The sequence below is a fragment of the Nothobranchius furzeri genome, chromosome 2, assembly GCF_043380555.1.
Source record: "Nothobranchius furzeri strain GRZ-AD chromosome 2, NfurGRZ-RIMD1, whole genome shotgun sequence".
Lineage (NCBI taxonomy): Eukaryota > Metazoa > Chordata > Actinopteri > Cyprinodontiformes > Nothobranchiidae > Nothobranchius > Nothobranchius furzeri.
This window is the reverse complement of record NC_091742.1, coordinates 88,902,437-88,917,752: the sequence shown is the minus strand read 5'-3', so window position 1 is coordinate 88,917,752 and position 15,316 is coordinate 88,902,437. Positions and strand designations below refer to the sequence as shown.

The following is a 15,316-nucleotide window of genomic DNA, read 5'->3' as shown; positions in this document are numbered from 1 at the left end:
AGGTGATGGAGTCTGATCATGAACCAGTTATGTCCGTTTTCCTGGTTGTGTGTAAAATAAAAGTCTGATTAAACCAGCTTCCTTTGGCCCATGTTGATTAACGGTTACTGGTGTTTGGTTTTTGTCTTTCAGGATGCTTCAGTGTTTTTGTGCTGGTTGAAGCTTTGGGGGAGAAACAGAAGCAAAGCAAACATGGTGGGAAGACCTGGAAAAAAGAGGGGCGATGAAGAGGAGGAGAAAACTCGTCAACATGAGGAGGAAGAAAGAGGAGAGAAGGACCAAATACGGAGACTTCAATCAAAATACGGGGTAGGACATGAGAAGAGCGAGACAGGAGTGATGGAGACTACCCATGGAGACAAACCTGGTAAAGATGGACACTCCCCCATCTCCTCCTCCACCATCACCTCCATCTCGTTCATCTCCTCCTCTGTTAGCCGAGAGAGTTTAGAAGAGGATGAAGTTAGAGTTTCCATAGTTACGGTCGAGGACGAGTCCTGTCCATCTGAGCCGTTAGGCACCACCCTCATTGACCCCCACAGTCAGTTTGTGCTCGGGGAAAACGAAGAGGAGCACGGAGGAGAGGAGGAGACAAAGAATGAGGAAGAGGAGGAGGGAGAAGGAGCAGTTGTGGTCCACCTGCAGCAGGTAGGACTCCTCCATGGTCATGAATGTAATAATAAACCTAACCAAGTTCATGGAAGTAGTGGTCACATTATTAGGAACACCTCACTAATACCAGGTCTGACCTCCTTTAGCCTTTAGAACAGCCTTAAATCTTATAGAACCAACCAGGTGTTCCTCAGATGTTCTGGTCCATACTGGCATGACAGCATCCTGAGATCCGGTGGCTGCGGAGGTCATTGGAGTCCAGTGAACTCATGGTCATGTTCTAGAAACCAGTTAGAGATGATCTGAGCTTTGTGACATGGTGAATGATGCTGCTAGCTGTGGGGTTTAAACCAGGCTCAGGTTAAGGGGTCCAAAGTGGGAACATCTAAATCACACCATTTCACCCCCCACCATGCTGAAGCATTGATACAAGGCAGGATGGATGGACCCATGCTGTCATGATGGTGACACCAAATTCTGAGAGCTAAAATCCAGACCAGGAAAGGTTTTTCTAGTTTCCTCTGGTCCAGTTCTGGTGATCCTGTGGTTTCTTGTTTCCTGTTCTTAGCTGACAGGAGGAACACCTGGTGTGGTCTCCTGCTGCTGGGCTCCATCTGGAGCAGCTGGTGTTCTTCTGCAGACCTCATTGTTTTTTTTAGCTGCAGTTGTCTCTCTATCACCTAGAACTAGTCTGCTCAGTCTCTGGAAACCTTACAGATAGAATAGAATAGACTTTATTCACTTATAACAGCAGCACCAACACTTATATCGAAAAGTAGTAACACAGGTACATGTGTATACACATAGGCAGCGATCTAGTATTGTAACCTTCCACCACTAAAAACCACAAATAAAAAAGGAAACCTGGGTTCCAGGACTACGCAGCTACTGTGTGACCCCGGTTTCACACTGAAAGCGTCAGTGGCGCGGAACGTCACTGCTTCAGATAGAATCCATTATAGTCTATGGAACATTTCAAACCAGCAGCGACGCGGCATTCTCCAGGCGCGTCCCAGAAGCGGCACGCCGCGCCGCCAAAGATAGGATCGGGTTCTATTTTTGCCGCGTGCCGCTTCTGGGATGCATCAATTTCCGCAGTTGACTTAGTGCTAGACAGGAAATCACACACGGTTTCAGTGTAAAATCCCTGTTGAATTTAAAAAATAAAAGTACTGCAGCGATGCAGTTTCCTATATATGAAGCTTACGTATGACCCAGTGGCTTTTTTCATTCCAGAGGTGCAGCTGTGTGTTTTCATGGCATTGTTCCTGGCAGTGGAGAGGAACAACATCATATGTGACATCAAACAGCGATATCAAAAGTGATTTATTTCTTTTTGGTTTAATGGCGGGTTGCAGAAACGATCCGTGACCTGAAGTCTCGAGGGATCTTGTAATCTTGCAAGTCCAGTGAAGAGCACAGCGAGGAAACCGTGCTGCTGCCAAGACTCTCCCGGTGTGAAAAGGACCACTTTCAGGTTCATGAGTAAACTGTTCCACTGCCGTTTCGCACCGCTGACGCTTTCAGTGTGAAACCGACGTAAGAGACACAGACATACTATGTAAATCTGGTATTGCATGAGTATTGAAGATGTAGGAAATATTGCATTGGTGTTATTGTGTACCAGGATAATGCCAGTACCAGTTAAACTGAGGAGTTATACAGTCTTACTCAGGATTTTTCCTGGCTCAAATTGAGACAGAGGTGGTGCCATCCTGACCATGCGCCAGCACATGTATAGAACTCCGGACGTCACGTGACTCTCAGAGAGTAGAAGCCATGTTGGCAGGCAACAAATGTAAACAAAATGAACGGGATCGGCTTGGACCTTACTTCACACTTTAAAACCGAAGAAACCGTTTTATATACCGGTAGTCAGAAATTAAATAGACTAAACATCTCCGACCCTTACCGTGCCCCTGGGATACTTTTTAAAAATGCCAGAAGCTGTCGGAGCGGGCTTCTTACCGGACCTGGCCGGGGAACGCCTTGGGATTCCCCCGGAGGAGCTGGCCCAAGTGGCTGGGGAGAGGGAAGTCAGGGCCTCTCGACGCTACTGCCCCCGCAACCCGACTCCAGATAAGCAGATGAAAATGGATGGATGGATGGACAAATAACATAGATTTACATGTAAGTAGTTTAAATAGAGTGCTGTGCTGTTTGAATGTATAAACTGAACGCCAAGAGAAATCACTAGTCAGATTTTTTCTGTGCATAAAATAAATATGTCAGGCAGGAGAGTCTCAGGATCTGTCTCAGATCTGTCTCGGTGAGGCAGATAATAGCAATCCAAAGTGCTTTTTATGTGTGATCTGACAATTGATCAACCATTGCTTAAAAATTAAATACAGCTTAGCCGGTTAATTGCTGTCATCATAAAACACGTAAACGGCAGCACGCAGAACTCACGAGGCAACGTTTTACGTGATGTTTACTTGTTGCTATGAGTAATAAGACAGAAAAAGCCACGCCAAAATAAGTTTAGGAAGCCCACTAAGAATCGTAATAAAAGCATTTAAAATAAATACCATACACGGTCGAGGAAACGTTGGTTTAAGTACCTGATATGAAGCGGTCGCTGCATAAGCGAAAACCTTTAATCTCGGGATCCCACAGTTTCATGTAAGCCCGGTCACTAGTGCGTTTTATTACAATGATCCAACGTTTGCGGCGCTCCGGATCTTGGGGAATCCTGTAGATGGCTCATTCCTTATGTCGTCCGCGTCTGTTCTGCATCCTGGGTCACAACAGGAATCTACCATATTTCCCGTTTGATTGAGTTTTCTGACAATAACAAATAGTCCAGCTGCCGGCTTCTGCCTGCCAATATGGCGCCGTTTCAATTTGAACTGTTGCATGCTGGGAGAAGTGACGTCAACTCCCGGAGCTCTATACTCACTTGCCTCACTTTTTTAAAGGCAAAATATTATAAAAGGCTCAATAATATGCATTAAATTAGTGTTTAGTTCCCTTTTTCCCATTTGATATTTATAGTTAAAAATATTTAAAATACTTGAACTACATTTCAGGAACATTTTAGGTTTGTATTAATAACACTCATCTTAGTCAAAATAACACATAAATATATCCAGTAACGTATAATGCATTTCATTAACATGCATTTGTATTGGAAATGGTAATAACATTTAATTTCTGCTGCTAACAATGTAATGGTGGCATGTCTATTATGTACGGGTTGGCAATAATCCAGTTGAAATCATGTTCAAAGATAGAAGCGTTTGTCAATTGTATACTACAAGGGCTTGCCGTACTTCCTGCTCCTGTAGCAGTAATGTGACTCATATCTGCAGCGGTTCTGATCCGTAGCGCTGCAGGATGCAGAACAAACAGCATGGTGGGGACTTTTCATCCACTTGTAGAGTTTAGTCTTTCTTAGTTTTAACATCATCATATATTTTTTGTGCGCCACTTGATCGTGACACTGCTACCTGTTAGCTTTAGCATTAGCCAACCTGCGTGTAGCTACACTTTTGATCCAAAACTTTGGACCAGTTCTGCTTTTGCTGGTTCCTTTATTTTCCTCCACTGCATCCAGATTTTCACACTGCACCAGTAAAAAGCATTTTTCTTACACGTAACTTACTTTTGTTCAGTAAAGTTCTGGGGAAAATAGTAATTCAAAGATGTTGCACCAGTGCTACGTTTAAAAATAGACAGACACGCACAGACAGTTGTTTTCGTCAACACTGTACAGCCCTGCTCTGATATGGAAGAGCCTGGGGGGAAATCAGGACGTCAATAGCACCAACCACAGATATGTACCGACTAGCGAGAAAAGCTATTTTTGATCTTTTTCTGCAGCGGTTTTGGCGCTTTTTGGTGCACCGCTGCTGATACAGCGCCCCTCTAGTGGCGCAACGCTGCAACTGCAGTTAAAATAACAACCATATAGCTGGGGGCAGAGTGAAATCAGGCTGGGGTGGCACAAAATTAGCCGGAGGCGGCCGCCACGCAAATTTGAATGCAGGAAAAATCCTGTTGCTGAGGCGATGAATGACCTCTGTAGCATTCTGTTTTACATCTGGGATGTCTCAGTCTGCCTCTGAAGGAGCTGTCCATGGTCTCCTGCGATGGTTGCGGGTGTAAATCCCAGTAGATCAGCAGGTTTCTGAAACACTCAGACCAGATTCCAGCAGCCACCTTTTGTTGGATGTCTTCTGGTTATTCGTCAGTGTTAACAAACACCAAGTAAGAACCTCTAGAATAACAACATTACATAAGCTCCCACTGAGAAGACATTTTATAGCTAATGTGAAAAACCAAAGCTTCAGGTGTCTAACAGGCTCATTTTGTTCAGTTGAATCTTTTTTATTCTAACAAACCAGAGTTATGATAGAAATCCACTGATTTTACTGCTGGATCAGGTCTAGTCAGCCAGCAGGGGGCGACATTCATCGATAAATCAGTCAGACAAACCTCAAAGATTGTGTGTGTGTGTGTGTGTGTGTGTGTGTGTGTGTGTGTGTGTGTGTGTGTGTGTGTGTCAGGTGCCGGTGTGTCTCTTGTAGGGCTGGGGGTAAACGATTATTTTTAAAACGATTATTCTGACGATTATTTTATCGAATAGTCGACTATTCTAATGACTATTTAGAAAATTAATCTAATGATTATTTTTCTATTGCACAATTAACAAAAACCAGAAAATCTCAAATAAATTCCTCAAAAAAATGGATAAATTCTTACTGTAAGAGAATAAACACTACAGGCCTTCCATTTTGTATAACACTGCTTTTATTGTGTTGCGGTTGGTTATGTTCTGGTGACATGTAGAACTTGGGAGTGCAGGCTGCTGCCTGAGAGGTGGTAGAAGATGGAGTGTCTCCATGCTGCTTTGTTTTGGTCACTTATGTGCGTGAGGCGAGTGGTCTTACGGGTTAAACCAAACTCAGGTGATATTTTACACTAAACCAAAAACCCACAACACTCTAAATGTAATAAAAGGGAGATCTACACCACAAAAAAGATGAACTCTAAACCAAAACGTAACAGCTTATCCCAACGCAAGAAGCTGTTAGCGAAGATGCTAACAGTAGCTTTACCAACATTAAGTTCAAGTTACCAAGTTTAAATAAACCAAAAACACCCAGCAGCAAACAGACCAGCACGGAGGAGAGACTGCTACCACCAAAACAGCTCTCCTAGTGTCTGAAAGAAGCTCCCTAATGAAGGGAGAAGCGCTCCCGGTGATTTTCTGCATCTGCGATAGACACGAAGCAGCGCATCTGACCCCGGAAGTTGTTGTCCGTTGCCGGGAGACGAAGGGGCAAAACAGGAAAATAATCTAGTAGTGGACGGACGTTGTTCCGGGTCTTCGGTATTTGGCGGAGATGTTAGTGAAGGCGGAGAAGAGGGCGAACTAGAGGAAAAACAGGCAGATTCCTCTTCTATTTACAAACTCCTGGAGATGCAACAAGTGGGCGCGGTGCGTCGACTTCCGGATCTGACGTCGACAAATTTTTAGAATCGAGCCGTCGACTTCGTCGAGGCTTCGCTACAGCCCTAGTCTCTTGTTTTGCTTTTGTTTTTTTTCTTCAGTCACAACTGTTGCAGCCATTAACTGACCTGTGTGTGTGAGGTCAGAGTTCACCTGGTGGGAAGATGAAACATCTGAGATGTTTTCTAACGTAACTCTGCTTTGGTGCTGCTAGTGATCAGTTGCATGTGTATGTTTGAGACTTTTATTGTGAAGGATTAAAGGAAGTTCCTCTGTGGTCTTGTCTGATTGTTTATGGTTCACGTCAGGGGTGTCCAGCCTTTGCAGGACGAGGTTCAAAATTCTCAAGTTAACAGTCCCTGTAGGTTCTGAAGAGATGTTTTTATTATTTGGTAAATAAAAAACTACTATTGGGTGATTTTTTAACGTTTGCACTCCTCAGTAAAGGTTCCAAAATAGACATGTTAGTACAAGTCTGAACATAAAAATGTTAGAAAGTGACTAATCATGTTCACAGCCTACTGGAGAGACTAAAATCATCTATGGACGTGATCAGCACCAGGATCAGTGCAAGGAGCAACGAGGCATGTTAACCACTACAGATGTGAGTCAACAGGGCAGTCCACCATCACCCGTCAGAGGCACCTCATCTGCTCTTGACTAAAAGAAAGGCCAAGATTAAATCGTCCAATGATAATGCTCAAGTTGTTCCTGAGCCGACGCCATCTTTGTAGTTTTTCTTTGTCGCAGCGCTGGTGCTAATCCCACACGTCTCTCCACAAACATGCAGCACTGTGATTGGCCCAACCTAAAACTGTTAGGTCCAATGGTAGGCCTGCTGATGTCACAGTGGAGTGTTGCTGGACCTTTTCACATCTTCAACGTCCTCTTTGTTTTATCTTTCTCCGCATGACTTTAGTCTTTAGTTTGTGAACAAAACCACCACTTTTTTCTGCTTACAGATGAACAGCCTCCGTCATCGGGTAGCAACGATGCTAAACACACACCGAGTAGGTGTGTGTAAGAATGTGCAGCGGTCAACATTCCTCAGGTTCCTGTCACAACTGGGATTGTGGGATGTGAAGTTTGCTCCCGTGCTCATTGAGTTTGTTATGGAGGTAAACGTTCCTGTCTCTGTGAGGACGTGTGTGGGTTCCTGTCTCTGTGAGGACGTGTGTGGTTGTTGGTGTTTCAGCGAACCCTCAGGGACACATTCATGATGTGGTCTAGCTCGTCGTCTCAGTGAGGATAGAAGCGTGTTCCAGGGAGACGCACAGGGAAAATAGGGCACTAATCTGGGGAGAAAGGGCTGTAATCTAGGAGCTTTTTCTTTTCCAGGATTTCTACACATATAGCAGATTAACCCCCCCCCCACACACACACACACACACACACACACACACACACACTCCTGCACACGTATAAGCAGAGGAATTACATTAATGCTGTCTAAAACTGTTTTCAGTTTATCGTCAATTTAAATCATTTTAGTGTGTGTGTGTGTGTGTGTGTGTGTGTGTGCGCGTGTGTGTGTGTGTGTGTGTGTTATAACTAATTCCTGGGTTTTTTCTGTTTGAGACAAACACAGTAATCATGCTAGGGTCAGATGACTGGTGTGAATCAAAGCACATCACAGAGCTCTAGTGGTATGTTATGTCTGGTATGTGACACACACACACACACACACACACACACACACACACACACACACACACACACACACACACACACACACACACACACACAGAGTGAGTTAAATAAGTCCAGTTTGAGCTCAGAGTCAGGAGGAAGGACGCACCGGGTCATGTCCCGGTTCGTTTGTCTGTAGAGGCTTTAATGACCCTGATGAGGTCACGGTGCTGCTTCAGAACTTGGTATTAACGTCTTTGTTCTATAAAGATTAATAACCATAGTTTATCACATGATCCTGGTTGTTTATTAGATATAAAGTAATTAGATGTTAGAGCAGCATTTGTCCTCGGATGGTTAGAGGAACTATTTATATATGCTCGAGGTTTATCTCACACACAAACATGTAGATTTAGTCAGAACTGGGACGCGACATCAGACAAAAGTGCATCATGACCTGGGATCAGAACATTTTATGTATATAATTAGTTCTAATTACTGAAAATAGAACTGTTAATTTAGTTTAATATTACAGATACTTGAGTTAGTTGTATAGATACATGAGTTATGCTAGGTTATGCTAACAGAAGTAACTTTGTGAATCCTAAAAACTAACTAGACGAACAACCACTATCATATTTTCATTGTTCAAAAGTAAAAAGCCCGCTAACAGACGACGCCTGTATCTTTGGAACAAAGGGCTTAAATCCCCCCCCTACTCTCACACACACAATCATGGAGTTTTATAAAGCGTTGAATACATTATCATAGCTAAACATATTAGAAAAATGCTCTGATTTATTTATGCTGATACTAGGGCTGGGCAATAAATCGAAAATTTATCATTATCAAAATTTCTGACTCTTATCGAGATAATTTTTCCAATGTCAACGAATTTGATAATTAAAAACAAGAAACAATGTGTGTAGGTTGACAACGTTCATGTCCCTTTAAGAAGCTGTACCTTCTTGAGTCACGTAAAAATGTGACTCATTGTAATACATGTGACAGCCCCATCTAGTGGACAACGTTTGTTTCTGCGCACACCTGTAGTTATCGTCCATTTATCGTTATCAAGGTGAAATCCTCAATACATCATGGTATTGATTTTAGGCCGTATCGCCCAGCCCTAGGTGATACTGATACGTTAAGGGCTCGACACACGGGAGGCGACATCGCCTCTCCTCCATTCATTTTCTATGAGACATGCGCGACAAAGCGATAATCGCAGGTTTCCCTCCTACTAAGCGAAACGCGAAAAACGTGCGTGTGAAATTTTGCGCTCGTGCACGTGTCGTGCACAGGAGACCCAGAAAAACAAGAATGGTTAAATATTGAATTTGATATCTGTGCACCATTTGATCCAAAACACAAATTGTCTCAAAAAATAAATACAACTAATCCGGTTATTATTCACTCTTGTGAGGTTTGGTCAAAGGTACATAAAATGTTGAAGCTTTTTCACATTATGTCCAGAGGTATGCATCTCTTTGGAATAACCCTGTTATAAGTATTGGTAAAGTACCCGTGTTTTGGGGACAGTGGTACTCATGTGGTATATGTAATATTAGAGATCTGTATAGAGATGGAAACTTTATGTCTTATGAGGATCTAACCCGTACTTACAAATTGCAAGGTAAAGGACATTTTTGGAAATACCTCCAAATGAGACATTGTGTGACTTCTAAATTTAAGGAAGTTCCTGAGAATGATATTTTAGGTTATATTAAAATGCCACGTGATCGCCACACTGCTTCGGTGTTTTATAAACTGTTTAATCATGGTTTAAGTGGGGAGTCTTTAGGCATTAAACTACTTTGGCAGCGGGACTTAGAAACAGAATACACAAATGAAAAATGGCTCAGACAGTGGTAAATATGTGAAAGAGGCTAGAAGTAAATTTATACAGTACAAGGTGTTGCATAGATACTACCATACTCCTACCAGGTTGCATAGAATGAAACTAATGCCAAATGATTTGTGTTGGAAATGTAACAGTGAAATAGGGACATATCTACATTGTTTTTGGGATTGCTCTAGGGTTTTACCCTTTTGGACTGATGTCCTGGAAATCCTGGGTGCTTGGTCTGGCATAGAAGTCCCTCAGACCCCGGATCTATGTTTACTGGGAGACAGATCCCAAATACCAAATGTTTCAAGAGGAACCTTCTGCACCATTACGGTCGGACTAGTTACAGCATCCAGGATTATATTAAGACACTGGAAGACTAAAGTGCGCCCTGGGATTGATTGATGAATGGATTGCGGCGATGGCGGAAACAGCTGCTTATGAGGCCATGCTCAGCAACCTGAAAGGGGACAAGGACACAGATTGGAACAGCTTTTGGGGAACATTGAAAAATGTTACATAAAACTTCCTAACTGACTCCGAATTAAGTATGGCTACTGGTCTATGTAGCTGTGAAAGCTGAACCCCAAAACTCTTAGAATCGTTGGTACCCTGGAAAAGAAAGGGGGGTGGGTTCACAAGCCTGTGTTTTATTTTTGTATGTTGTTGTATGTTATAAAAAATCTGAAAATAATAAAAACTTAAATTATAAAAAAGAAAAAGAAAAAACAACCCCACCCCGTGAGAATTCTAACCGAGCCAATTAGCGCTGAGTAGCGTACATCACACACCACAACGCCGAGTTTGTCATAAACATAGTGACTGAAGTGGAGTTTGCTGCGGCTCTTTCCTTTGCTCTAAATGATTTGAACATTTCTTTAAAACCACAAGTAGAAGAGCTAAAAGCCTTTCTTCTAAACAAAGATGTTTGCACTGTCGTCAAACTCCATTTTTGACTACAGCTAAAAAAACTACAGCGTCGTGGACGTCACACACAGCGACGCTCAGGTTCTCATAAACAACGAAGACAGCGGCGGAGTTCGCTGCGACTCTTTCCTCTGTTCTAAATGACTCAAATGTCTTTAAAACCACAAGTAGCAGCTCTAAAAGCATTTCTTGCCAGATGCCTTTTTTTTAACTACAACTAAAAAACTACAGCGTCGTGCGGTACAGTCGGGATTTCCGTCTTTTTTCTGATAGGTCATTTTTGAGCTGCCTAGTCCCGCCCCTCAAGTTCCTCTCTGCCTGTGAGTTACCAGACTCCTTCTCTGTGCAGAATTAAACAGAGGACGAGTCTGGCAGGCCAGGCTAGTGATTAACGGGAAATCCTCCAGAATGCTGCAGAATCTGTCTGCTCTTCTCCTGAGCAGTAAGTCTTGTGTGAGTGCATAAATGCGTGAACGCACTCATTAACAACTCGTTTTTAGATTGAGAAACTCCGACAGCACACGCGGGGGGGTTGAGAGGGGTGCAGTCTATCACTGCCTCAGTGCCGCTCTGTCGGTCCGCCAGGTGACGCCTCTTTCAGAAGCGTTTTCCTAACAGGAAGTGTGGATGAAATATGTCTCCACTAGGGCTGCAACTAACGATTATTTTCATAATCGATTAATCTGTCGATTATTTTTTTCGATTAATCGGTTTGTTATTGTTTAGCTATTTAGCCTATACAAGTGATGAATACATTTCAGTTAAGAAAAAGAAAAACATAGGAGAATTGTGCAGTTGACTGCAATCGATTTTATTGCACATGAACACAGTCAGTGGTGTAAAATGAGCTAAACAGTGCAAAATATCAGTCCAGAATAATTTTTTGGCATCAAAATATAAGAGGTAAATTCCATAAAAAATTATGTAGAATCTAGAATAGAGTTTGTAAGTGGTATGCATTGCTGGGGGTGAGTGTCTTGTTCCCCATGTAGTTGTCCATCGTTGCTTGTTTTTTTCTGCATAAGAAACACAAATTGACTGACATAAGTACACATATAAAATAAAGCAGCACACACACTACAACACTAAATCAATATATTATTTGAATTAATTAACAATATACAGTGATCATTTATTTTGATAAAAATGCGTTGTGAGGCGTTTTACAGCGTTAGATAGTAAAACAGCTTTTAATAATCTTGGGACCACATAGGTCAATGCGCGTTTGCGAACTATGGACCTCGTACATCACCGCGTGCTCCATAAACTGAACTGTATGGCCGGCGGTGCGATGCCTTTGTGTCCCCTCGTGGAGTTAACCGCCCACCGACCCTCCTCCTTCTACACTACTACCTCTCGCATGGACAACATCATCATTGCGTACCACCTGCGTGAGTGGCTTCTTCTCGTTATGCGCATTGGGGACTATCCCGTTTCCTATCCTCTTTTGTTTTGTGCCTGACCAGGATCCAAGACAAAGACAAAGACCAAAGGCGCCAGGATCCAAGACAAAGACCAAAGACAAAGGCGTCCAAGGAGACCAACGTCCTAAGGGACAAACCCACCTGTGCTTCTGACAATCAAGTCGACCTACGTTCATGAGGAACAAACCCATCTGTGCTTCCGACGATCGAGCTTTGGGCGCGATCCCCGAAACCAAAAGGGGGAATGTTGAGGGTCTGACCTCATGAGGAAATTACTATGCAGTGATTTTCTCCAAAATGACTGTGCTTAAATTGCTCTGAAAAGCAAATAATCACATCAGCGCCAAGAAACTTCATTTCCCATGATGCTTTGCACACGGAAGCATTGTGATGACGTCACCGCCTAATACCAGAAACACGTTCTGCGGGAGGCGGGAGCTTGGAGCTTTCCCGCGACTTCAAAGACTATAAATCATCAGGAAAGACAAAGGAACCTCGTTCTTTTGCCCAGGATACCTGGCGGTAAGGACACGCTTGTCGAACGCTCCGACAACTTGAGCACGCGGAAGCTCTAAGTGCCCAAGTTGAGCCACGAAACCGCTACAAAGCCACTCGAACTCCATCAGGACCTGACTGGGAACGAGCGGAGCTCCATCCAGCTCTCAGAGACGCTGTAAGTTGTCAAACTCAGCACAAAAGAAACTTCGTTCTCTTTGTGTCCAGCCCGTGGAGAAACACTCGTGGAGGTAAACAACGGAGAAAGCATCAAACCGACGGACGACGCCAAACTGCGAAGAAACACGGAGAACCGTCAAATCAAACAGCTGGGGACGCCTTGCTCTTCTGGTGATCAGAAAACTCATTTTTCTCTCTCCTTTTCTCCTCCCGTTTCCTCTATAGTCCAGAATAAGCAATAAAACCGCGCTATTGCTTAAAAAGTAGCTTCGTGTCTTCCTCTTTCGCTCCCAAAACACGTCCGCTGGGTCATTTCGAAAGAATAAACTGCTTATTAATCATTGTTTGGTATCTTAAAAGGGTTTCGGCCATGGCCAGGCTGATAAACTAAAAGATATTAACTTGTGATTAATCTTTTGTGTTGTTTCATGATCCTTTGAAATGTTTTGAGTGATTTAAGGTTAAGTTACTTATGATTCTAAGTGCCTTGGAAGTTAAAGTGCAAGTTGCCACCCACACTTTAGCCAGACAAAGGGGTCAGCCATCTTGCATACAGACTCCATTTTAGAAACACACACACACATACATACACACAAAACACCTTGAACATTATTTTGAATATACATCCTTTTATTATATCACATGGTTATTATTCATTTATGCCACTGTTTATTCATTTGACAAATTGTTAATTAAACGTTATAAAATTCAGATTTTCGTCTCCAGTAGCTTTGTTGTGTCGAAGAGAAGTCTCTGCTCCAAGGATTCTACGAACTTCAAGAAAGACTGATAAGAGTTTTGGATTCAATTTTTCCCCGGTTAAAGGGGAATGGTGCCCCGTATATCTAAGAATATCTTAATTAATTAATAAATCAGTAAATATTCCCATATTTACAGAATTTATTGAAGAATCCAAAAGTAAGTTAAAGCTTACAAATTGTTCGCTCCTAATAACCCCAACAATAGTAAAAAAATTACTTTTTCTGAATTTCTCCTGTATTTAAAAATTGAAAGCGTACAACTATGCCGCGTTATATTCACCTGGACACAGCTCGTCTGTATATTTTTCTCTGCAGAGTTGTCCTTTTTTGAATGAGGAACATAGTTATGGGTTTGTGCCGTTTTTCTCTTAACGAGAACATTCTTATAAACAGACGTGCTAAATTTGGCAAGCGCATGATTCACAACACGGAGATTCACGATTGCATTTAGTCAGTCAGAAGTAGAACACCGTAGACTGACGCAGCAAAAAAAAACATGTTTAACATTCACTATAACGAACTCAGCTAAAACACAAAGTCCCAAATTTGATCTGCGTGTAGAGATGGACCACTATTTTTAGCTTGTTTTCTGTTACTTACCGGGCTGGCGCTTCCTCTGCTGCATCTGCCCCCACATGTTTTCGTCTCAAATGTTCACTTAGGGACGTCGTGCTTCCATGCCATGCTAGATGGTTTTTGCATATTTTGCAGGTCACCTGTCTTTTCATGACATCTAGAGTGAAGTGCTCCCATACTCGTGAGGTTTTTGTCCAGGGTTTCTCTTCAGTTTTGTCGCTTCTATTTTTCTTCTGTATTTCTTCTTGTTCCGCCGTCTCTCACAGCAAGATGAGCGTCAGTAACGTGATACGTCATGAAAACCGAGGGTACTTATTAGCTCGTTTCTTCTTCTACGGCTCCACTGGTAGATCAGTGGCTCATTACTGCCACACACTGGCGGCAAATTTAACAGATTGTAACCGATGTCAGATTGTGGTAAAAATAGACTTTATGCGGTAAAATGTGATTATTAAACAACTAATCGATGACTAAAAAAGTTGTTAACTATTTTAATAATCGATTATAATCTATTAAATCGATTAGTTGTTTCAGCTTTAGTCTCCACCCTTGCCTTTACCCTCACTTTAAGTTTGTTATCTTTTGTTCTTTTATAATTTACACGTGTGGACAGATTTCCCTTTGAGGCTCCTTCCTGTTGCCTTTTCCTTCACGTTATTTGTGATTAAATCATTTTCTTAAGCTCAAACACACCTTAACACACCCTCAGACTTGTGTGCGTGTGAGGCCACATTCCAGCACCGGGCAGCATTCCAGCCATTCAGGTCTGATACAGTCGACCCGGCACAGTCGGAACACAAACACACACTCAGCCAGAGCCTCTGAGCTGTTTTTCTATATGTATCAACAGGGATGGGTTTTGAACCCATAACCTTTCTCTTGCTGTCCAGTCCCTTAGTGGCTGTTACCTACTGAAACATAATTAAATAATTTCACAGCTGATCAGCCAAATGGCTCATGAATAATTTAAATTAGATGTTTTCATTAGCATCAGAGGCTGAGAACTCGGGTTTTAGAAGATCAGGTGTTCTTTTGGTCTGATAGACAAACTAAAGCTACTGGAAAATAAAACAGAAAAGTTTGTTGTTTGTAATTTGTTGTTAAGAATCAGACGTTTCTGCTTTTTGTTTCTGTAAAGTTTAAAAGTTGTTGTGTTCTTGGTTCGTCCTTCTTCTTTCAACTCCAAACAACCTTCAGAAATGGAACATTTACCAAATCCAAGCTAGATCAGTCAGTGCAACTGGCCTCCAGTTGTTGGGGACTAAACGTCCATTAGAATCTCACTTTAGTGACAAGTTTTATTTACCTTCAAGTCAATCTTTGCAAAAATGTGTGACTTGTGCAAATTCTGTCCAGTCTTAGATTTGGTTTTCAGTTACTCCTAAAGCAGTCTCGTGTTCTTTGTCTT

General features: G+C 42.4%; 1 protein-coding gene across 1 annotated transcript in view; it reads left to right on the top strand.

Annotated features, from left to right (window-relative positions):
- The window catches only part of LOC107376820 (F-box/WD repeat-containing protein 7), a 49,971-nt gene that overhangs the window by 9,068 nt on the left and 25,587 nt on the right, over nt 1–15,316 (top strand). Inside the window, exon 2 of the mRNA XM_015946115.3 lies at nt 133–648. Within this exon, the coding sequence (XP_015801601.3) occupies nt 193–648 (456 nt within the window). The 5' untranslated portion in view covers nt 133–192. The remainder of the gene's footprint in view (nt 1–132; nt 649–15,316) is intronic.